The sequence below is a fragment of the Macaca thibetana genome, chromosome 6 (assembly GCF_024542745.1).
Source record: "Macaca thibetana thibetana isolate TM-01 chromosome 6, ASM2454274v1, whole genome shotgun sequence".
In the NCBI taxonomy this organism is placed as follows: domain Eukaryota; kingdom Metazoa; phylum Chordata; class Mammalia; order Primates; family Cercopithecidae; genus Macaca; species Macaca thibetana.
Window position 1 is genome coordinate 117,277,116 of NC_065583.1, and position 25,888 is coordinate 117,303,003.

The 25,888-nt window shown below is 39.3% G+C and overlaps 1 protein-coding gene across 4 annotated transcripts in view; it reads right to left on the reverse strand.

Annotated features, from left to right (window-relative positions):
• Positions 1 to 25,888, reverse strand: part of IPO11 (importin 11) — a 230,911-nt gene that overhangs the window by 18,725 nt on the left and 186,298 nt on the right. For all 4 annotated transcript variants that reach the window (XM_050793725.1, XM_050793727.1, XM_050793726.1 and 1 more), the window contains 2 exons: positions 25,249 to 25,344; positions 14,011 to 14,095 (listed from right to left, as the gene is read on the reverse strand). In XM_050793725.1, the coding sequence (XP_050649682.1) occupies positions 14,011 to 14,095; positions 25,249 to 25,344 (181 nt within the window). The remainder of the gene's footprint in view (positions 1 to 14,010; positions 14,096 to 25,248; positions 25,345 to 25,888) is intronic.

Consider the following 25,888-nt stretch of genomic DNA (forward strand, 5'->3'; position numbering starts at 1 on the left):
GATGTGGATCCTGACTCCCGCAAGAAGTAGCTCACGTGTGACAAAGCTGCCCTTTTATATCTTTGCAAATCAAAGAAGGGAGACATGTTGGGAGCAAGCCCCCCAAAGTCTGGCCATAAACTGGCCCCAAGACTGGCCATAAATAAAATCTCTGCAGCACTGTAACATGTCCATAATGGCCCTAACGCCCAAGCTGGAAGGTTGGGGGTTTACGGGATTGAGGGCAAGGAACACCTGGCCCACCCAGGGTGCAAAACTGCTTAAAGGCATTGTTAAGTCACAATTAGCATGATGGATCTGTGTCTTAAGGGCGTGTTCCTGCTGCAGTGAACCAGGCCCAATCTATTCCTTTAATTCGGCCCATCCTTTCGTTTCCCATAAGGGATACTTTTAGTTTATTTAATATCTACAGAAACAATGCTAATGACTGGTTTGCTGTTAATAAATATGTGGGTACATCTCTGTTGGGGCTCTCAGCTCTGAAGGCTGTGAGACCCCTGATTTCCCACTTCACACCTCTGTATTTCTGTGTGTGTCTTTAATTCCTCTAGCGCCGCTGGGTTAGGGTCTCCCAGACCAAGCTGGTCTCGGTACCTACCCCATACATCTGAGAGCCACCTCCACCACTCAATAAAACCCCCACATTCACCATCTTCAAGTCTGTGTGTGAGCTGATTCTTCCTGGATGCCAGACAAGGTCCTGGGTACTAAGAGGGCACTGAGCAGGTTAACGCTCAAGCTGCCTGCAGACAGCAAAGCTAAAAGTGGACTGTAACACACACACACTTGGGTTTTAGGAGTTGCAGACTACCAAACTTGGATGTTGTCATAGGGTCAGAGCCCAGGGGTACTTGCCCTGGCTCCTGCACCTACCTGTCTGCATGCTCCCCCTCCCGCAAGGGGTTTCAGCACTTGTGGATAAGTCACACCTCTGTTGCATATCCTGTGAGGGGCGTCAGGAAACTCTCCCATTTCAGTTCTAAGTCCTGCAGAACTTGAGCAACAGCCTTGGCTCCCACTCATTACTGCCAGTAGCACTTTCCTGTCCTGTAACAACAATGCTGGCAGGGAAGGGCAAGGAGCAGGGCAACATAGTACCCAGTTGAGAGCCACTATTAAACAAAGATCCTTCCTCTTCTTTGTTTGTATGTAAAAGTTACCTCAACTTAATTCACACAATGACATAAAGCCATTTTGAAATAAGGTTAAGAAACTCATCAGGTTTCTTCCAGCTCAGTAAGACAGTTGTGGGGATGAAATCAACTCTTGTTAAGTTCAAAGAAAGTCATAAATAACATCTGAATAGTTTATATAACAAAAGCTTTCCTTTTCTATGTGTTTTATTTTAAAGTACTTTATTCCAAGGGATATCAGATGATTTATTAATATGATGTTCACACACAATGCACATGTGAAAAAGAAAATAAAGATAAAACTGCACAACTGTTTTAAAGTCTGTCATAGGTAATTTCACCTTGCAAGGTTTCATGTAAAAATTAAAGTGGCTAGGATATATACAGGGAAGACTTGAAGGCTCGGGGTGGCACAGGCCCTTCTTTTTTTTTTTTTTTTTTTTGAGACGGAGTCTTGCTCTGTCACCCAGGGTGGAGTGCAGTGGCACAATCTCGGCTCACTGCAAGCTCCGCTTCCCGTCCTGGGTTCACACCATTCTCCCGCCTCAGCCTCCTGAGTAGCTGGGACTACAGGCGCCCGCCACCATGCCCGGTTAATTTTTTGTATTTTTAGTAGAGATGGGGTTTCACCGTGTTAGCCAGGATGATCTGATCTCCTGACCTCATGATCTGCCCGCCTTGGCCTCCTAAAGTGCTGAGATTACAGGTGTAAGCCACCATGCCCAGCCTGGAATTATCTTAAGGGTCACTGATTCATGAGTTCAGTAGTTAATGCCAGCTGTCAACTGGGACCTCAGCTGGGGAAAATGAGGCCTACTTCTTATGGATTTATGGGCTTCTTTATAGTATGGTGGCTGGTTTCCAAGTACAAGTGTCCCTAGAGAACCAGGTGGAAGCTATATCTTATAATCGAGACTTGGGGAGTCATAAACTATCAGCAAATGTGCCCAATTTCAAAGGGAAGGAATATAGACCCAACCTGCTAATGAGGAAGAATGTCAAAATCACATTTTACAGAAGAGCATGTGTGCCAGGCATTGTGGCTCATACCTGTAATCCCAGTGTACTTGAGCTCAGGAGTTCAAGACCAGCCTGGGCAACACGGCAAAAGCTCTTCTCTACAAAAAATATGAAAATTAGCCAGGCACGGTGGTGTGCACTTGGAGTCCCTGCTACTTGGAGGGCTGAGGTGGGAGGATGGCTTGGGACCATTAGATAGAGGTTGCAGTGAACCAGATCACACCACTGCACTCCAGACTGGGTGAGAAAATGAGATCCTGCCTAAAAAAAAAAAAAAAAAAAAAAAAGGAGCATGTGGAATAGGAGATATTATTATGGCTATTCTTGGGAAATAAAATCTACCATGGGACTCTTATTCAGAAGCAGATAATCAAACAAAATGTCCAGTAAAAAATTGTGTGTGAGAGGGAGATATGAACAAGCCATTCATCAAACAAAAAAAATCAATCAGCTATAAACATCTAAAAAATTCTTAGTCTCACTCATAATTAAGAAAAAGTACATTAAACAACAATACACTGTTTTCTACTTATCCCATTGATCAGAATGTAGGATGACTCATGAACCACTGCTGGGCACATAAATTGTCAATTTGGTAAAATCTATCACTATTTCAAAAAAACATATCCTTCGGCCCAGCATATCTACTTCTAAGAATTTTTCCTACAAACTTTTAGAAGTGCACAAAGACAGGCACATGATGTTGTTTACTGAAGCACTGCTTATAATAACTGAAAAATGGAAACAGTCTCAATGTCTTTCAAGAGTAGAGTTTCTCATTTTGGCCTCAAGGCCCTTAATATTTTTACATTTAAAAGTTATTGGTGATCTCAAGAAGTGTTTGCTTATATGGGTTAAATCAATCAATATTTACTGGATCAGAAATTAGAAAATTCAAAAATATTTATCAACTCACTTAAAAATATCAATAAATCCATTACATGTCAATATAATTTTTATAAATAACTATTTTTCAAAATAAAAATATCTCTTTAGTGAGAAAAATGGCACTGCTTTACACACTTGGAAATCTAATGTGTGGCTTAAATGAACGCTGGATTCTCCTGTTTCTGCATTCAATCTGTTGCATTATGTGTTTTAGTTAAAGTAAAGAAAATCCAGTCTTTCTCAGATATGCAGCTGGAAAATGTAGTAGTATTTAACAGCCTTTGCTGACCGTTGTGGATATTCTTCTTTGAAACTACACTGAAACTCACAAATAGTAGTTTCTTAAAAGAAATCTGAAACCATATCAATAGACCCCCATTCTCTGTCCCATTATAATGCACTGGCCTTACTCTCTGAATAAATCTTTACCTTTGAATGATTTTTTAACATGTACTCACTGATCATTTGGAAAATACTGGTTCACTGAATTATGCAGTTCTTCATTTAAGAAAAATTAAGCAGCAGAACAGAATGTAACATAATTTTAACATTTAAAATACACACATCATATATTTTATGTATGTAAATAAAATATTTGGAAGGACTTATCACATAATGTTAGTAAAGGTTACCCAGGGGAATGTTATTTCACACCATAACATTCATTTTGTGGTTTTAAAATTAGTACAGGTTACTTTCATAATGAAAAAACAATTTCTTCAAAATGGCAACTTCCACATGCAGAACAATTCTTCAAAAAGTTAAATTTTTCTTCCCTTGAAAGACAAGTCCCTTATATTAAAAGACCATAAGTATTACTCAATAATTATTGAGAAAAAGAAGCAGAAGAGAAAAACAGGAAATAGGAAAAACTGCCATGAAGACAGTCTAATGTACCCTGGCATGTTACCTAAGTTACTAAAATAAGTTCTCCCAAATGAGACCACATTCTTCATTTACAAACCTGAACATTTTATTTACCTTGAGCCAATACCACGTTGCCTATGTTTCCAAGTGAACATGGGCAAAGTTACTGAACTCATGATGATTAAGGCTTTTAGTAACAATTCAAGTAAATAAGGGAGATATAGTGAGGATGTCTGCTATGCAATACTCAAGAACAACACTGACGTCAGCAGGCAATTAATTTGAAATCTCAGCTAAAAAAATAACCAACACAATCATCACTTTATTTAGTTCCAAAGGCATTTTCAAGGGAATTTTCTTTTCCAGTGTTTTTGATTACCATTATGTAGCCTTCTATGAAGGATCTTAACCTCTATAATCTGAAACTATTTTTTGATTAACATTTTAGCTCTATCACAGGAAGAACTGCTACCTTAGGGGGATGCCTGGCTATCAATTTGTATCTTTACTGAATCGCAGTTGGATTATTTCAATTTATTATTTCCTATCTTCTTGGATTGTTTTAATGTCACTTTCAACTCTGCAGTTTTTAGGACCTGAATTACCCATGGCCACAGTGTACTTCTAAGACTTGAGACAAGTTTAACATTGAGCTTGTGGGCCTCATTTATAAGGAAAGCTATGTTTGATTGACAATTTTGAAATATTTATAGGTAAAGTTATATGTCCTAGAATGGCTTTTTGTATGTTTCAGTATCATCTAGAAATGAAAATAAGGATGTATCAACAGCAGTACAATAGTCAGTTAATCAAACTTAGAGAAGCAGGTAGAATGTGAGCAAAGGATAGATAAAAACAAGTACATCTTTCCATTTTAAGAAACTGGCCTGGTAATAAGCTAATGATATCTAACACTTTAAAATACTATGTATGTACTATTGATCAAAATACCCTAGAAGATAGGTTCTTAGAGGAAGTACTGATTATAAAGATCAATGGTTTTCACATGTTAAGCATTCAAAAATGTATGTGGAATGAATACAAAAGAAAAAAAAAATTCATTTTGAAGATGCTAGTTCTATTGCCATTATGTATTTAGTTGTGCTATGGTAGCAGGTAGGATTATTTGATTACTTGATCATTTGATTATTATCACTTGATTATTTGATTATTTAACTAACAGTAAACAGAGAAACACTTTTAATATTGTTAATTTTGTTAAGTCTTAAAAGAATGGAATGTGAGGATTTGTACACATTTTTATAAACTGGGCCTTATGGTAACCAGATTTGGTGCAAATATATGTGATAAGTGATAACCAACATACAAGTGACAACAAATCAGTGACAACCAAAAGACAGACATGGATAAAAATTCATAGTAAAATTGCTTTCTCATTGCAAAGTGAGAAGCAATAATTTGTATTCACTATTCTTCAAACTGTTATTCAATATATAGCTGGCTTTTTCCCATTATCTATCTACAAACTTTGTAAAGATCATCATGTGCCAAAGGATAAAGAAAAAAACAAAATTATTTCAGTAATTTTTGAAGGAAAAAAAAGAATCAGATGGCAAGCAATAAAGTGACATGAGTCTAACACTAACATATGAGTACCTCTATGTTAACGACTATAAAGCATTCAAGCCTATGCTTTTATTCACTCAAACAGTACCATAAAAAGTATCCAGTAATATTACAAGTACCTAATCTATTGCGGCCACTGTGGCTTGGTGGGCCAGGGGCAGCCGGTGGATGCCAACAACTGGTGTTGCCTCACCCATGACTGCTGTTATTCCCTCCTGAGAGCTAGGCAGTGCTTCCCTAAATGGAACTGCTACAATTACAGTATCACCAATGGCCACATCCAATGTGGTCCCAGGAGCAGGTGCCACAGCAGACCCACACATGTAACTATGAGTTGACTTCATATTTGCTGCAGCAGCTGGACACACAACAGTTAGAACCTCATTTTCAGGAGCAAGCTTTGCAGTCACGTGCTCCCAGATCCCTGGTGACACCAACTAACATGGCAGTCTAATGAAGTGCCCATCACCTCACCCAGCATAAACCCAAACCAGGGAGACACTGGTGACAGGTAGGCCTAGGGGCAGGCCCAGCTCTTCTCCAGACTGCTCCACTAGAGATGTCAAAATGACACAATTGTGTTGTCAGCCCTACATCTCAGTTCTGTCTCCACACTGGTCTAGGATTCCTTGAGGGCAGGGACTGTGTCTCTCATTCATTCATCGGTTCATCCAGTCACTTATCCATTCAGTAAACACTGCTGAGCACCTGAGATACATCGCACAAGCTGTTAGGCACTGGGAAGCTTCTATCAATCATATACATGGGCTTTATTATAGGGATTTGATCTTCCATGATTGTGAGAGCCAGTAAAACGTCTAGTCCATGGAAAGCCGTTTCTTTTTGTGCTGGTGATGCTACAGCCTGAAGTCATATGGCCCAAGGGACAGGGCAAAGTGAAACTGCAAGAAATAGTAGAACCTATATGAACAGATGGGAACACCCTTCAGCCTCTCATCACTTACAAGTCTTCAACTTTGCTGATGAGATATCTTCTAAGAGAAGCCAATGTCTTCATTATGAAACTAGGCATGTGCCTGGCTCTGAAGTAAGAGAAACTAGAGAGGATGTGGCAGGATGTGGAGTTGCTGCACTTCCAGCTGCTTCCCCACACCAACATGGTGAGCCAGTAGACTAGTGGCAACATGCATTAGCTGCAACATCACACTCTGCTGACTTTCTGACTAAAAATCATATGAGGCTACATAGTGTTTGAGTCCTACTAAATAACATTCCAGAAAAGACAAAACGATGGAGACAGTAAAAACACCAGGGGTTCAGGGGAGGGAGGGATGAATAGGCAGAACACAGAGGATTTTGAAGGCAGTGAAACTCTTACATATGATACTACAATGGTGGATATACACCATTATACTTTTATTAAGACCCACAGAATGTACAATACGAGAGTGAACCCTAACATAAACTACGCATTTTTGGTGATGTGTCAATGTAGGTTCATCAGCTGTAACAAATGTAACACTGTGGCACAGGATGTGGACAGTGGGGGAGGTTGTGTCTATGTGGTGGACACGGCATATATGGGAATTAAAAAGGCAAATGCAAAAGCTCAGTGGAGAGAAAAGGGACAAAAGGGCTATTCCAGATGGAGGACTAGCATGTAATAGAGGCAGAAACCACATAACGTGTGGAGACAAGTCATTTGGTTTAGCCAGTGAAGGAGACAGAATGAGAATACAGGACAAGGTTTAAAAGGAGGCAGACTGCAGAGGTCTTTCTTAAAAGAGTGTCAAGGGGTTTAATTCTTACTCTAATGGTTTTCAACCCTGGTTGTACACCAAAAGAACATGTGAAGCTTTTAGAAAATATGTATGCCTGGTTCCCAGGCCCCCAGATCCAGTAAGTCTGAAATAGAGAGGGTGAGGGATATAGCTTGTACAAAGGTAAAAACAGTAAAGAATGCGGGAGTCTAGGATTTAAGAGGACAAAGTAAGGAAAAATTGTAGGGCTCCAGAAAAAGTTCAAAATAGATCTACCAAAAGAAAAGGAATGCTTAGTAAGGAAGAAGAGACCGTGAGGAGAGAGAAATGGAGTTCAAGGTTTGGGGTCAAGATGTGGCAAGAGAGGCCAGGAGTGGTGGCTCATGCCTGTATAATCCCAGCACTTTGGGAGGCCAAGGCGGGTGGATCACTTGAGGCCAGGAGTTCAGGACCAGCCTGGCCAACATGGTGAAACCCCATCTCTAACCTAAAAATACAAAAATTAGCTGGCAGTGGTGGTGCACACCTTTAATCCCAGCTACTTGGGAGGCTGAGGCAGAGGTTGCAGTGAGCTGAGATAGCACCACTGCACACCAGCCTGGGTGACAGAATAAGACTCTCCAAAAACAAAAAATAAAAAACAAAAAAAGAGATGTGGCATGACAATAGAAGCGATAGATGTTAACTGTGCAAGTTGAGAAAAAAAAAAAAAGCTCTCAACTCATAACCTCAGTGGCAGTGCATGTAAGCTGAATACAAAAGTATTTTCAACAATGCTATAATTTATCTTGATTACTGAATGCTATAAGGTAAGGATTCTCAAAGGGTAGTTCTGAAGCCACCAATATGATGAATTATTCTCATATTATTATTTGCAAAAGGAAAATGTATTTTATGCATACATTTAAAAATTACTGATATTTAATTAAGAACATCACAGTACCTTATCAGTACTAATACAATTCTATCTTTATAGTAATTCTGTTGAGGTTTTCTAGAAGCAAATGGAAGAAGGCAAAAGAATCAATCTACTGGTTTTCAGTGGTCAGGTTTTTAAACTTGACCCCAAGCCACCCCAAGCCACTCCCACCCCAAGCCACTACCACAGGGTGCCCTGTTGACATTATATTTGGAATAAAGATTTGCAGAAAACCTCATGAAATGTTTTCAATTCGTAACAGTGTCACTTTCCTTCTGACGACGTATTCTACATTCTAATAAGTGCAAGTCTAAAGAAACCTTCTAGATCCAAAAGTTCGATAAAATAAAAGTTTTCAGAGAGTTGATGAGTAAAGGAGGGGAAAGCAGGGAGGGGGAAATGAGGGCTATGTCTCTGTGCTCTAAGAGAAAAATGTTAGCTATGTGTAGGCTCTGATAGCAGGACAATTTCATCCTCACAGTGCAGCACTCCTGTCCATCCTTGATCCGGTGTGATACTTGCCAAGAGCAGTAGAGAAACCGTAATCACTAAGACAGTACAAAAGCCATGCTCAGGATTTGTTTTATTTGGCATGAAACTTAGGATGTACTTATAAATTTATGAAATAAAATGCAACTCAACCTAACATATAGTTTACTTACATATGCTAGAGCCTAGGCAGAAGACTACGATGCCAAAGCTTGCCAGAGCCGCAGTCTACATACACATGGTTGCATTAAAAAGCTAAGTAAAGCTGCATATTATGTTTGCCATATATATGGTCCAATTTAAAACACATTCAAATGATAATGTACACAATTTTTTTTTTTTTTTTTCAGACTGAGTCTTGCTCTGTTACCCAGGCTGGAGTGCAGTGGCACGACCTCGGCTCACTGCAAGCTCCACCTCCCAGGTTCACGCTATTCTCCTGCCTCAGCCTCCCCAGCAGCTGGGACTACAGGAGCATGCCACCACGCCCAGCTAATTTTTTTGTATTTTTAGTAGAGACAGGGTTTCACCATGTTAGCCAGGGTGGTCTCGATCCCCTGACCTATTGATCTGCCTGCCTCGGCCTCCCAAAGTGCTGGAATTACAGATGTGAGCCACCGTGCTCGGCCCCGCACAACATTTCAACTTCAGTGGTTTGTAATGAGACATAAGGGTTTTCCTTTCCTTTTTTTCTTTTTTGAGACAGGGTCTTGTTCTGTTGCCCAGGCTGGAGTAGCAGTGGCATAATTTTGGCTCACTGCAACCTCCGTCTCCCAGGTTCAAGCAATCCTCCCACCTCAGCCTCCCAAGTAGCTGGGACTACAGGTGCAAGCCACCACGCCCAGCTATTTTTTTTTTTTTTTTTTTTTAGAGGTGGGATTCAGCTACGTTGCCCAGGCTGGTCTTGAACTCCTAGGTTCAAGAGATCTGCCCACCTCGGCCTCCCAAAGTGCTGGGATTACTGGCATAAGCTACCACGCCTGGCCCAACTCTTCTCGTTCTGAATGAGCTCTCAACTGGTAACAGATTTGCTCATTAGCTTGATTCAGCCATTCTGCAATATACACATATTTTAAAACACCATGTTGTATACCACAGATCCATACAGTTTTCATTTGCCCATTAAAAAAAAAAAAAAAGAACAAGTAATAATAAATATGAAAAAATAGGGAGGGTGGAGTGGTTCATACCTGTAATCCCAGCACTTTGGGAGGCTGACAAGGGAGGATCTCTTGAGCCTAAGAGTTTGAGACCAACCTAAGCAACAAAGTAGTACCCTGTCTCTATAAAACATGTAAAAATTAGTGTAGTGGCATGCACATGTGGTCTCAGCTACACAGGAAGCTGAGACAGGAGGGTTCTTTGAGCCCAGGAAGTCGAGGCTGAGGAAACCATGTTTGCACCCACTGCACTCCAGCGTGGACAACAGAGCAAGACTATCTTAAAAAATAAATAAATACATACATACATAATAATAATAATACTTTGTTAGCTGGTATCATAGAGTTGCGAGAAAGCATTAAAGTGCTCAAAACTAGAATTTTGAAATTACAACTTATAAGTGACTATAAATCAGGTTTCAAAAAATTACAAAAAACTTAAGATATTAATATATTAGCTCAAGTCTTTATAGTAAAGGTCATGAATTATTCTACTATAATAATATACTGGACAGAAAGGAAACATATATTAAATGAAATGCTTGAGCTGCATTTGCTACTGTATTATTTCACTGCAATCAAAGGTAGAGACAGAGGCTGAATGAAAAGGGAGATCAAAAGTCTGGACAGCTTAATAGCTTTCCTGAGTGTAAATTTCATCCTTATTTGAAATAAAACATAGAGAATTCTCAGAAACCTATGGAAAATTATTTGGCACATTTCATATAATATTAATCATCTGCCTTTCTGAACTACAATCACTACTGCTATTCTCTACCAAAGCAGCTGCTGAAACACAGACACCACATTTTAGGGACTACTTTAAGACAATAATGACAGTAAGCCAATCAAATTTTCATTTATGTGACCTTGGAACTAAGCAGCTATATTTTTCTTCCTAGTAAATAATTTCATTTTAAAATGAGAAAAACCTTTGTTGTTAATTTTTTTTTTGTAAAGAATAATTCATAACCATTTACCAGCAAATACTTACTCTTTCCCTTTGAAAAAACCACCAAGATATCACTGGATAGTTCTCAAAAAATGTCTAACGTTATAGACAACACAGTTCAAGAATGACATAATTACTGAAAAAATACATTAACTTATAATTCTAAGAGACAAGGGAGACAAATTTTATTTGTTTAAAGTTGTTGGAAAATTAGCATGAATTCATAATTAGATTTATTAAATGTTACAATACACAATCCCAGCTTCAGTCAAAAACTGCTGTGGTATCCTCAGCATATCCAAGAGCAGTGGGTATCCAAGAGCAAGACCAAGGTACTAGAAATCTTACTAGAGATGACAATATAAATCTATATTAAATACCTACTGCAGTAAATAACTTCAAATAAAATCAGTCACTTAAAAAAATAATGGTTGTTCTATAAACCAATACTACATATAATTAGAATGACAAAGTGGGGGTGTGAGTGGCAGAAAGACAAATGTTAGCCTATACTTAAAGGTTATTATTACTGTAGGTGAAAAAAAAAATACTTTCCATGTATTTAAGATCCCACATAGGTAAGGGATGGTGGCTCACACCTGGAATCCCAGCACTTTGGGAGGCAAGGTGGGCAGATCACCTGAGGTCAGGAGTTCGAGACCAGCTTGGCCAACATGGCAAACCCCGTGCCTACTAAAAAAACAAAAAAATTAGCCGAACATGGTGGCACGCACCTGTAGTCTATTCTATGGGTCTTAAATGTAACGGTGTGTATCCACCACCTGTAGTCCCAGCTACTAGGGAGGCTGAGGCACGAGAATTGCTTGAACCTGGGAGGCGGAGGTTGCAGTGAGCCGAGATCATACCACTGCACTCCAGCCTGGGTGACAGAGCGAGACTCCATTGCAAAACAAAAAACAAAACAAAACAAAAAACCACACAACAGTTTAATTTCAAAGGAATATAGTCATACATTGCTTAAAGATGAGGATATGTTCTGAGAAACGCATGGTTAGGCAAGTTCCCTGTGTAAACATCATGGAGTGTGCTTACAGGAATCTAGATGGTACAGCCTACTACACACCTAGGCTATATGGTATAACCTAGTGCTCCTAGGCAACAAATCTGTACGGCACGTTACTGTAGCGAATACCGTAGGCAACTATAACAAAGTGGTATCTGTGTATCTAAACACATCAAAACACATAAAAGGTACAGTAAAAATATGGTATCATAATCTTATCGGACCACTACGGTATGCAGTCTGCTGTTGACCGAAATGTTGTGTTGTTGAGCAGTGCATGACTGTGCAGCAGGTCCTTGCTAACATCATTTCATTATAACTTTGATAAGAAAAACAAATAGATTCGGGCTGGGGCCACTGTCTGTGTGGAGTTTGCATGTTCTCTCCATGTCTGTGTGGCTTTTCTCTGGGTACTCCAGTTTCCTCCCACATCCCAAAGATGTGCACATTAGGTAAACTGGCGTGTTTAAATTGTTCCCATCTGAGTGAGTGTGAGTGTGTGCAAGTGCACCCTGTCAGGAAATGGTGTCCTATCCAGGACTGGTTCCCGTCTTGCACTCTTAGCTGCTAGGATAGGCTCCAGCTACCCACTACCCTAAAGCAGAATAAGTGGGTTGGAAAAATGAAGGAATGAATAAATACAAATTATGGTCATACAAATGCATATAAATGCTGCTGTATGAAAGCTTTCAGCAAGCTCGCCAGATTTGTTCTTTTTGTTTTTGAACTGCAAGGTAGTAGGAGGTGCTCCTTACAATTTTCACTTTGCAAACATTTATTCCTTGATTTAACTTACCACCACAACCATCATCACTCACTGATTCCCCAAAAAAGGGGGAAAATAATTTAACTTGTTTTTATTAATATTTCTTAAATGTATGTACAGCTCACACTTACTTCAATGTTAAATATTAGAAGTGTTTTGGATCTTTATTTAGAAGTTTGGTGATGTTTTTTGTGACCAGAAATATGCTGTAGGAGCTTCTTGTTTAGATTAGCCCATGGTACAACTGGTTTCATTATATGTTGTTCTGTTTAAAGTTACAGTTTCCAAGAAACTATCAGTGATGTTAAATGAGGACTTATTACATGTATAAACATTGTTTTGGGGGAAGAAAAGGAATGACATTAAGAGTTTTAACAGTAATTTTTCAGTTCACAGGCCCTGGAAATTTGCTAATCCAATTTCTGCCCCTTTTCACAGATGAGGCAAAATGGATCTACAAAGACAAGGTGACTTGCTCAAGGTTACAAGTAATAGTACAACAAGGACTAGAATTCAGGTCTTAAGAATCCCTGGATGTTGTCCTGTCCTCTATACTATGTGCTAGGGAGATGATACCTAGCGTAAAGCAAAGTAAAATGAGTTAAATTCAAACAGTTTAAAAGAAGAGCATTGCACATGCTCTAAGAGCAGTGCGATGTTAGCTATAAGCTAAGGATGAAGCCATTGAAGGCTAACGTGCTGTAATGCAAGGTGTAAATACAATGATCAGATTAAAATGATAGCTAACACAGAGTAATTACTAGGTATCCATAACCATTTTAAATATTTATTTATTCTACCTATGAGGCAGATACAATTGTTTTCATTTTGCAAATGAGGAAAGAAGGTATAATAAAGTTAGTTAAATGATGAGGCCAGAAGACAAGAAAAGATTCCAAAAGAAAAGGGGAAAAAGTTTCCTATGTACCTATTTTATATTCACGGTCAAAATAAATATTTAAACATTCAAGATTATATATAATTTTAAAAGGCAAGATATTTTAGGTATTTCCTATTTTTTTGTTCTTTTCCCCTATCAGATTGCTCTGGTGAGAATTAGTGGTTTTTACTAGTTGTGGTTAATTTAAGGGCATTTTTATAAAAGCCTATGATGCAGGTCAGCAAAAGTTCATGTGAAGATCTATAAAACAATAGGCAATGCAAGGAAATTTCAGCACATCTCAAAACAGAAGAACACACATTTCCACTTAAATAAGGTTTGCAGGTCACACACTTTCCACAAGTAAAACACTAAATCATCTGCTCTGCAGTAAGACAAGCAACAGTTATTTCAGATGAAAAATTATCCTTAACTTTCTGTACTAGGAATAAAACGTATCTGTTTTAGGGTACACTTTACATTAATTTTGTAACATGGGATAGATGGGTAGATATATAGCTGGATGGACAGACAGACATTTCTGAACCTACAGAAAATGATAATATATGGTTCTTCATTTTTAGAAGCTACTTTTATAACTTACCATCTTTTTCCTCTTATCTTGTTCTGTGGGTGGTTCTTCATCTTCTGTTACTTTTGGTTCCTCAAGATGAGACATCAACATACAGCTATAATAATTTTTTAAAAAACATGTTTTAAATAAAAAATATCTATAATACACTTAAAAATAAGCCCTTAAAATCACTAAGAACGTGAATAATTCTATGTTCTTAGTTTCTCACACCAAAATGTGAGAAAAAGACTAGACAATTTAGATTTAAAATTTAACAAAATTTTTGAATTATGAAAAGATATGTCACTATAAAAAGGGCCACACTAAAACATTTTACAGCATTTTACTTGGGCATTTCAGATAGTAATTTATTTACACGCAACTTCTGAAACAATGAAACATCAGCTGACAAAGTAATGCATGCATACCCTTTATATGTTATTAAAAAATGACATAAACTCTTAAAAAATACTTCTTCTTCCCCAAAATTTTCACATCTACAGAATTTTAAACATGCAATAATTTAGATATCACAAACATATTAATTATGTAACAATCTACCTTGTGTTCCAAATGACATTACTGTGCTATGAGGAATCTGTCCCTGATAGCACTTGTACTTTCTGGGTAGTTACACGTCATTTATTTTGAATATCTGCACCGTGCTCTTTACTATTAGCAGAGATAACAGAAACAGTTTCCTGTTCAGTCAACAATGGTTCTAGGGAGACCAGAAATCAACAGTCTAGTGAATCAAACTGATGTAACAAACCCCACTGTTTCCTAACTTGTAACAGGAGAATTCAGTAATTTATCAACATGATCATAAGTTCTTTTTTTTTTTTTTTTTTTTTACCCCGAGATGGAGTCTCGCTCTTACCCAGGCTGGAGTGCAGTGGCATGATCTCGGCTCACTGCAAGCTCCGCCTCCTGGGTTCACGCCATTCTCCTGCCTCAGACTCCCGAGTAGCTGGGACTACAGGCGCCCGCCACCATGCCCGGCTAATTTTCTGTATTTTTAGTAGAGACGGGGTTTCACCGTGTTAGCCAGGATGCCTGTCCTCGTGATCCGCCCACCTTGGCCTCCCAAAGTGCTGGGATTACAGGCGTGAGCCACCGCGCCCAGCATGATCGTAAGTTCTTAACGAATAAACAGTGGCAAAGAAAGTTTGGGTTCTGTTGCTTTGTAGCAAGTACAGGTGAAGGACAATTCTTGACTCAGCTGTGTAAATAGCTTTTCATAGAGAACTAACACAGGTGCTGATACCAGAAAACTTGATCAGGCTCATTCTTGCAGTGGAAACAAGTGTCTTTTGTTTCTATTTCCTATCATTAAAAAAGCAATGTTTGGAGTGACTGCCTCTGATTCAGTTAGTGCCCACTGGTGGGATCAAAAAGAACCTCAGGCTAGAAATAAGAAGTCCTGAAAAATGGCAGGAACTCAATTCCTAACTCACTGCATGCCCTTGACCTGGGGCTGCAATGCTTTTGTCTGCCATGATATAATACAGTGTAGCACAAGTAGCTGGCCAATGGACTCCGACACAAAGTGAGAAAATTACACTATTCTATCAACCCAAAAGCTATTTAATAAAGTGAAATGTCTTAAAAAGGTCTACATCCCACTTTGTATTTTAGAACTGAATAATATGGGGTTCCTTTACACTAGTCAATTTATGTCTGTTGCAAACTTGAATTCTAACTGCAATGACTATGGATCTGCACGAAAGCATGCTTTATTTTGCATCAAATTCTTCCACTGCTTTCCAAAATCTGTTAACTTACTTATATAGTGAATGCTCTGTTCTGCCTTCCCTAAATTAAAAGATTTATCACCCTAAGACAGAACAGCGGTGCACACCTGTAATCTTAGTACTTTGGGAGGCTGAAAAGCCCAAAGTTAAAACTGTCCTGCAGAAAAATTTCCAATTAAAAGTCAAATCTCATTTTGTTGACAAAGATTAAAGATAGACAATCATGCTTTACATAAAAGACATGTAAGAATTAATAGATGTCTAATAAACTAAAGTGTGTAGACTGTGCATGCAGTAATATACTAATAAAAATAGTAAACCCAACAGTTTAAAATAGGAATGACTAACATGAATATAAGTGGCCACTCCTCCATTCTAAACTCAAGGCAGAAATCACCGAATAGATCCAGGCACTCCAGCCTGCTAAGTAAGAATCTTTCTCAAGAAGAAACTTCAACCAGCTAAACAGAACCAACAGGTGTTAGCATGAAAAAAGTGAAACCTTTTAAGTCATTTCCGGGTTTAAAGGTACTTGTAGTAATAATACCTTTCATTTAATTTATACAAACTCTGCCCTAAGTAATTCAGCCATTTTACAGATGAGAAAAAGCTGAATTTACAAACATTCATTGAGCACTGATAAACAGTATTTTTCCTCAAAATTTTTGTTGTCTAAATGAATTTTTCACTACTTCAGGGTATCAAATTTGGGTGCTTTAAAATTGCCTTTATTCTGGCACCTGAACAGAATAAGTGCAACTGTCTAAAAAAAGCTTAGTTCCACTCTACCTGGAGCCCATCTGTGTGCACAGGAGGGATAGTTGGAACAAAGGCCAAGTATTCAAGTCATTTTCTTAATGTCCAATATCAGCAATTCTCAAACTTGAGCTTTCAGCTCAACCAGCTGAAGGGCCTTGTTAAAAGCACAGTTGGGCCCCACTCCCATAGTGTCTAATTCAGTAGATTTTGATGGAGCCTGAGAATCTGCATTTCTCACAAGTTCCTCTGTGATGCTTTCTCATCATTTCCTCCATAATGTTGATGCTAACGTTGCTGAGGAAGTTGTGAGGGGCACACACTCTGTTAACCCCAGTCCTATGTTAGGCCAAACCACCAATATGCTTCCTATTTATATATATTTTTTTACCTCTGGCCTCCAATAAATTGTTTAAAAATGATTTTTTTTAACTGCTATGTAACTGACTTTCAGCTAGGTTTATATAAGAAATGATTTACAGGCCGAGTGCAGTGGCTCACGCCTCTAATCCCAGCACTTTGGGAGGCCGTGGCGAGCAAATCATGTGAGGTCAGGAGTTTAAGGCCCGCCTGGCCAACATGGTGAAACCCATTTCTACTAAAAATACAAAAATTAGCTAGGCGTGGTGGCACGTGCCTGTAATCCCAGCTACTAGGGAGGCTGAGATGAGAGAATTGCTGGAACCTGGTAGGCAGAGGTTGCAGTGAACCGAGATCACTCCAGGCTGGGCAACGAAGCGAGATTCCATATTAAAAAAAAAAAAAAAAAAGAGAAGAAACAATTTATGGGTTGTTTCACATAAGACAAAACTGACACTATTCAGTTGGGCTCTGTAGTGGACACTCTGCTTGTCTATATAATCAGCCTCTTTCCTAACTGAACCCTGAATCTGTCCAGTTTTCCTCTTCTTCCATGCTACCACTATTTCAGAAAAAGTTGATCCCAGACCCCCAATGCCAGTAGTTCAATAATCAGTAATGGAGATCCCATCCCCCTGGTCAATAACTACTTTCAGCAGCGGCATGTTTAAGGAATTCTGGCCAATTAGACATAAGAAGACATCTACTGCAATGATTTCCAGATAAGGATTGCCTCGATCTGAAAAAAGACATAAGGAAGAAGATTACTTATGTGTCAGTGGCATTGTCATGAACTGTAATGCCTAGAACTACTTTTTATTGATGAGGGATGCTAGCCTGCAGATGAGGTTAATGCGCTGAGGGGACGGAGTAGAAAAAACCTGGGGCTTTGATGATGTTGCTATAAGGCCACAGTCAGCTAATCCCGGAGTCACTTACCTACAGTTGTTAGGGTATCAGAAACAACTAATTCTTTATTGTTAAAACAAGCAGTCCTTTTATAGTCACTTATATAAATACTAATTAAAAATGCATTTCAGCCGGGCGCGGTGGCTCAAGCCTGTAATCCCAGCACTTTGGGAGGCTGAGACGGGCGGATCACGAGGTCAGGAGATCCAGACCATCCTGGCTAACACGGCGAAACCCCGTCTCTACTAAAAAAATACAAAAAAAACTAGCCGGGCGAGGTGGCGGGCGCCTGTAGTCCCAGCTACTCGGGAGGCTGAGGCAGGAGAATGGCGTAAACCCGGGAGGCGGAGCTTGCAGTGAGCCGAGATCCCGCCACTGCACTCCAGCCTGAGCAACAGAGCGAGACTCCGTCTCAAAAAAAAAAAAAAAAAAAAAAAAAAAAAAAAAAAAAAATGCATTTCAGGCAGGTACGGTGGCTCATGCCTGTAATCCCAGCACTTTGGGAGGCCAAGGCGGGTGGATCAAGAGGTCAGGAGATCGAGATCATCTTGGCTAACACAGTGAATCCCCAAACCCCGTCTCTACTAAAAAAATTAGCCATTAGCCAGGCGTGGTGGCATGTGCTTGTAGTCCCAGCTGCTTGGGAGGCTGAGGCAGGAAAATCACTTGAATCCGGGAGGTGGAGGCTGCAGCCATCGTACTCCAGCCTGGGTGACAGAGACTCCGTCTCAAAAATAAATAAATAAATAAATAAACAAACAAATAAATAAATAAATAAAATGCATTTCTGGGCTCAGGGCATGATACCCCAATGAGAAGAAATATGAATCTCCCTCTCCTGTGTTAAATTACATTTAGCCTAAAGCTTCTTCCTCACATATTTTAAGTTCAGCCTGAACGTCTCTTTGTACATAGTAAAGTGTAACCTAACTGGAAGTGTAAAGAGATTGTAACCTATTATTGTACCAGAGTTTTAGCCAATCATAGGTGGCCAACTGTTGAACCCATGTTCAAATAAGGCAAATGCTGAGCTGTAACCAATCCAGCTGTTTCTGTACCCCATTTCCCTTTTCTGTACCTCACTTTCCCTTTTCTGCTCATAAATATTGTCTGACCAGGTACAGTGCTGAAGACACTGTGAACCAATTCTGGTTCTGGGGGCTGCCCAATTTGTGAAGAATTCTTTGCTCAATCAAACTCTGTCAAATTGATTTAAGTTTAACACCTGATAAACCTACTTCCTTCTACTTGAAAATAAGAGCCATGTAATTCCTAATGTTTCTTTTTTTATCCTGGTAATTAGAAAGCATATCGCTAAGTTTTATATCCTGATGCCACAGGTTTCCCCAATCAAGGTTTTTTCTTTAAATCCCTTCAATCTATGTTAATAGTTTTCTGTTATGATGAGCATGCACTTTCTTTTTTTTTTTTTTTTGAGACGGAGTCTCGCTCTGTAGCCCAGGCTGGAGTGCAGTGGCCGGATCTCAGCTCACTGCAAGCTCCGCCTCCCGGATTCACTGAGGCCATTCTCCAGCCTCAGCCTCCCGAGTAGCTGGGACTACAGGCGCTGCCACCTCGCCCGGCTATTTTTTGTATTTCTTAGTAGAGACTGGGTTTCACCGTGTTAGCCAGGATGGTCTCGATCTCCTGACCTCGTGATCCGCCCATCTCGGCCTCCCAAAGTGCTGGGATTACAGGCTTGAGCCACCGCGCCCGGCCAAGCATGCACTTTCTTATGCGCTGTCTCAAATCCTCTTACGGTCACTAGACTGAATATAAGCAACTAAATATTGTATATTAGCAGTAAAGACAAAGTGCCATGAAGAAACAGAGAAAGATGGAATAAATTCTTTCTATAAGTCTGGAATGCAATTTTAGAGGTAGATTTTTGCTAAAGAGGATAAGGGCTTGACACACCAAGATGCAGAAATATTAGTCAAGCCATGAGTGTAAAAGTGTATGGCATGTTTGCAGAATGATGAAGAACCCAGGGAGGCAAGAGAAAAAGCTGGCGACTGAGTCAGCACAGAATAGAGCCCCATTAACTTGATCCTGTAAGAAATCTGGCTTTTAAGTGGGGCAGAATGGATCAGAGGGTGGAAACTGAAGCGAGAGAGACTTCCTAAGGAGGTCACTAGGATCTACACAAGTTAAGGTAACATACAGATGTCAGAATTCCAGAACCAATGTTTCTTCTAGTATTCTCCATTCCATTCTGAAGAGCGGTCCAGTGGGTCAATGTATTGAGTGAAGGAGAAAAAAGTCCTTTTAAAAGCCTAATTTTAACTTTTAGAATCCCAGGTTGTTCTACTGGTCTGAGACCACTCACCAACATCTACACTGCCAGTCTTCCTCCACAATAGACCAAAGTGACCTTTCTAAGTATAAATCTGATTATGTCCCTCCAGTGTGGAAATCACCAGGGGAGTTCCACTGACTACAGAATATAGAATAGTTTCAAATAAGATTATTAGCTATAAAAACCACAATTTATGAGTCATTTTCTAATCAAATTTTAGTGCCTCTAGGCTTCTTAGAATGCTGGCTAGATTTTATTTATTTATTTATTTACTTATTTATTTATTTAGAGACAGGGTCTTGCTCCGCCACTCAAACTGGAGTGTAGTGGTGCAATCACTGCTCACTGCAGCCTCAACGTCTCAGGCTCAAGCAATCTTCCCACCTCAGCCTCCCAAGCAGCTGCTGGGACTAAAGGCGTGTGCCTGGCTGATTTTTAGTTGTTTTTTTTTTTCTTTTTAAAGAGACAGGGTCTCACTATGTTGCCAGGGCTGGTCTCCAACTCCTGCGCTCAAGCGATCCTACTGTCTCAGCCTCCTAAAGTGCTAGGAATACAGGTGTAAGCCACCACGTGGGGCCGCTAAATTCTTTCTTCCTTTTTACTTCCCAAATCTTGGCAACGGATTGTCAATTTCATTTCCCAATATTCCTTTCAACAAAAATATTATTTAAGGAAATAAAAGAGAAACACTCGGCTGGGCGCGGTGGCTCAAGCCTGTAATCCCAGCACTTTGGGAGGCCGAGACGGGCGGATCACGAGGTCAAGAGATCGAAACCATCCTGGCTAACACAGTGAAACCCCATCTCTACTAAAAAAAATACAAAAAACTAGCCAGGCGAGGTGGTGGGCGCCTGTAGTCCCAGCTACTCGGGACGCTGAGGCAGGAGAATGGCGTAAACCCGGGAGGCGGAGCTTGTAGTGAGCCGAGATCGCGCCACTGCACTCCAAGACTCCGTCTCAAAAAAAAAAAAAAAAAAAAAAAAAAAGAGAAACACTCTAACCATACAAGCAGAAAGCAAACAAGTCAAATCTCTAGCCTCATTAGCATATTTTCTTGGCTTAATAAAAACTCTAGCCAAAAAAATAATACAAACAAAAAACCAACCAAACCACAAACCCACCAACACCACCCCAACAAATAAACAGATGCATCAACTCTCAAAATGGAATTCTTCTTTCTTCCAAAAGAATGCATTTTCTGTACAACCCTGAAGAAATACCAGTATCAGCATTAACAGGCAACTGTTGACTATCTATTTATCTTGGAAGATAAACTTTTCTAACTTTAAAAAAAGAGGGATCATTAGAAGGGAAAATAAAAGCCCATTTCCATTTTTTCCGCACAAAATGTTTTTTAAATTTTAAAATGCCTGTTCAATATATTATGAGGACGAATCAAGGTATAAAAATAAGCACAGGCTACAGGTATAAGCACAACTATTTTTAAAAATTGTATATGCATGTGTACGTCACGTCACCCAAACTGTAAACACCTTTCAACACTCTCTAGCCATACCTACCTGTCCCCATTTCCTGCTAATCCTTCCTCCAAAATCTATCTCAAATTCACGTCATCACTGCTCACCAAGATAAGACTACTTTAACAGCTACCTAAATGGTTTTCCCACTTCCACAGCAGTAGGTTCTCAATTTTTACAGTGTATATGAACCATCACAGTTCCTGTTTGCAATGCAGATTCTACTGTGTGACCCCCAAAAGATTCTGATATTATGAGTCTGTACCAAGGAAGGAGAATCTGCATTCTAACATGCATCCCAGGTTGTTCCACTGGTCTGAGACCACTCACCAGCATTTACCCCCTCTGTCGTCCTCCACAATGCATTAAGGTGACCTTTCTAAGTATAAATCTGATCATGTCCCTCCAGGGTGAAAATAACCAGTAGACCTCCATTGACTACAGAATACAGACCACAATTCTTTGTATTTCACAAAGGTTACTTAACTAGTTGGCTCCAATCCACTACATATCGTTAGGAATGATTCTCAGTTTCCCTGGACTCCTTTCTCTCTTACACCTGGTATTGCTCCATTTGTCCCTGTCTCCCCTTCTAGGTTGTGGGCTCTTTCACGTCAGAGACTCAGTTGCTTCCTCACACTGCACAGTGCCTGGTGTAAACAGTTTGAATACAAAGATGATCTGTCAACAAGGCTTTCTTAGTATGATGGCTAATTTTGCATCAACTTGACTGAGATACTGAGTGCCCAGCAATCTGGTTAAACATTACTCTGGGTGTATCAGTGCGGCTGTTTCCGGATGAAATTAGCATTTGAATCTATAAACTGAGTAAAGCAGTTTGCCCTCCCCATGTGGGCGGACCTCAGCCAATCCACTGAAAACCTGAATAAAACTCTGACTAGATGAGGAAGATTTCATCCTCTGGCTGCTTCAAGCTGGGACACTACTTCTTCCACCTTCAGAGCCCAACTAGTTAAGTAATCTTTATGTAATACAAACAATTGTGGACTGTATTCTGTACACAATGGAGGTCCACTGGTGATTTCCACACTGGAGGGACATGATCAGATTTATACTTCAGACTTATACCATGGGCTCTTGTGGGTCTCAAGCTTGCCGACTGTAGATTTTGGACTCCTCAGCCTCCATAATCATGAGAGCCAATTCCATACAATCAATTTCTTTATATATATACATATTTTGTCTCCTCTTGATTCTGTTTCTCTAGAGAACCCTAATACACTACTGATGGAGGTGAAGGAAATAGAGTTATCTTCCTTTTTTTTTTCCAATTCACTCAGTTGACAGACTATAATAAGAATTCAACAGAACCAGAAAGATTAACTTTTTTGAATAAACTGTTTAAATAAATAGGAAGGGGAAGCTGAAATCTAAGTTAGCTACATAAGTATGTACTTTATGTTTCTCACGCAGGCATTTCTGAAAGTTTATTTATACCTTAGAGTCTCATGGACTGTAATTTATAGAACTCTATGTAATTCACAGAATTACAAAGTAGGAAGATTATTTTAACAGAGATCTAGTCTAACCACTCGTAGAAACAGAGACAGAAAAGTGTATCTCTTGGTAATTTATTTCTCAACTGTGTTTCTATATGCAAAGTACCACCCAGAGTAAAAAGAAATCACCAAACAATTCTGCGGATAAAAGAAGCAAGTGGTCAGATATGTTCCAGCTACTCATCAATACTAACGTTTGATCAAGTCTAGGCCTTTTTAGCTGGGATCCTAAAACTGGTTTGTTTTCCTTACTTCCAACATATTCCCTCTTCCAAACCAAAACTTTCTCTTCATGGCTGAGCTTGGCACATGGACACCTTGACTCATCTTGACTCTTCCACAAATCTGCTGTGTCACTCCACTTCTTTCGTTGTTGTTATTTTTAGTAGAGATAACGGTTTCCCCATGTTGGCCAGGCTGATCTCGAACTCCAGACCTCAAACAATCTGCCTGCCTCAGCTCCCAAAGTGCTGGGATTACAGGCAGGAGCCACTGTGACCGGCCAACTTTTCAGAGCCTTAATATCCTGATTTTTAATGCCATGAGACTGCACAAAATAATTTCTAAATTTTCTAGTAACTTTCAGACTCTCACCTCTTCCAGTTAAAACACGTTATAATTTTGTTCTACTTCCTTCCCTGAAGACTATAACACATAGTGCCTTTTTTCTTTCCCTGACTTATTATTAAAGCAAAATCCAGAATTGTACTGTTTGGTGTTCCCTGCACAAAACAAGATATAACCATCTGTATTCATTACTAGTGTTTTAACTGTGCTATCAGCCATGTCCTCCCTTCAACTAAACCATATACTCCAAAGAGGACAAGGAACATCTGATCATATCCTAAATGTTTCACATATAGTTGTAAACTTTGTTACATATTATGTATACAATTTACAGTCATGTGCAGTCATATCAATGGATATCGTTTGGCTGTGTCCTACCCAAATCTTATCTTGAATTGTAGTTCCCGTCATCCCCACATGTCATGGGAGGGACCAAGTTGGAGGTAATTGAATCATGGGGGCGGTTACCCTCATGCTGTTCTCGTGCTTGTGAGTAAGCTCTCATGAGATCAGATGGTTTTATAAGGTGCCTTTCCCCTTTTGCTCAGCACTTGTCCTTCCGGCCACCATGTGAAAAAGGACATGTTTGCTTCCCCTTCTGCCATGACTGTAGGTTTCCTGAGGCCTCCCCAGTCCTGCAAAACTTGAGTTAAATTAAAACTCTTTCCTCTATAAATTACCCAGTCTCAGGCAGTTCTTTATAGCAGCGTGAGAATGGACTAATACAACCACAAACCCTTACGTTAACTTAAAAAGAAAAAAACCTGCCTACATTGAATGCTTTCTTGTTTTTGGTTTGTAGTCTCAAAAAATTTGATATTTCCACTTCATACAAACACCAGTGTTCTCAAAAGCTAAGTGACGTATCAGACACATTTTGTTAATATGTTTAATAAGATTCAACAACATATATCTGCTATCCATATTTTTCAACAAAATATGATTCAAGTGACAATCTTTCCCATTTGCTAGAGATGGCTTTATAAACAGCAAAGCTGAAAAAAAGAGCATGCTCAGAACATACCAGGAAAAAAAACTTATATGCTAAAATATATTTGAAATTTTAAAAACTTAATCATCAAACAACGATTAAATCAAAGCAGCTCAATTCAGGTTGTCGCTGTAACATAATAAAGCTGATACCAGCTGGGCATGGTGGCTCATGTCTGTAATCCCAGCACTTTGGGAGGCCGAGGCAGGCAGATCACCTGAGGTTGGGAGTTCAAGACCACCCTGACCAACAAGGAGAAACCCAGTCTCTACTAAAAATAGAAAAATTAGCCAGGTGTGGTGATGCATGCCTGTAATCCCAGCTACTCAGGAAGCTAAGGCAGGAGAATCACTTGAACCTGGGAGGCAGAGGTTGCAGTGAGCTGAGATCATGCCATTGCACTCCAGGCTGGGCCACAAGAGCGAAACTCCATCTCAATAAATAAATAAATAAGCTGATACTAAGATCAAACAATAAATACTATAAGCAAAATAACAAATAAAAACGTTTCTGTATAAAAGAGAAATTATAAAACTTTCATACTGTGCTTAAAGAGTGATGGTGAAAAAAATCATGCAGCATGTATTTAATTATCCTCCAAATCCAATTATGATTAATTAAATAATGCACCTACTCTTTATAAGTTCCTGTTTCAGGATCTTCTGTCATGACATCATGCAGGCCTTCCACTGAAATGTTTATAATCCCACAGAATTTATCTTGGATAACACTAGAATAAAAGAAAAGCAAAACAGGTTAACTGGAGTACTAGAACAGGTTTTTTTTCCCCCTGAAATATCCTCTTGAACATGAAGAGAAATTCCAGTTCTGAAATACAAAAGAAACTTTCAAAATCTATTTTCTTATAACAAAAAGTTTATCTTTGCCTATAACACTACAAAATTCTTTTTCACTAATTAGTATGTTTAAATACTAGATGGAGAGATTCGATAGTAAAGGAATATTTTAATATTCTTGGATTTATAACAGTCTTATGTTACTTTTATAACTACAAAGATAAAGACATTGAGTACTGACAAGTAAAAATTTCTGCTCTTCTAATGACACTGTGAAGAAGAAAGACATGCCATATCTGGAAGAAATATTTGTAAAACAAATATCTGGTAATGGACTTGAACCTAGGATGTAAAAAGAACTCTGAAAACACATTAAGATGAAAAACAATTTCAATTTAAAATAGGCATCAGGTGCTGTGGTGCAAGCCTGTAGTCCTAGCTACTTGGGAGGCTGAGGCAGGAGAATCTCTTGAGGCC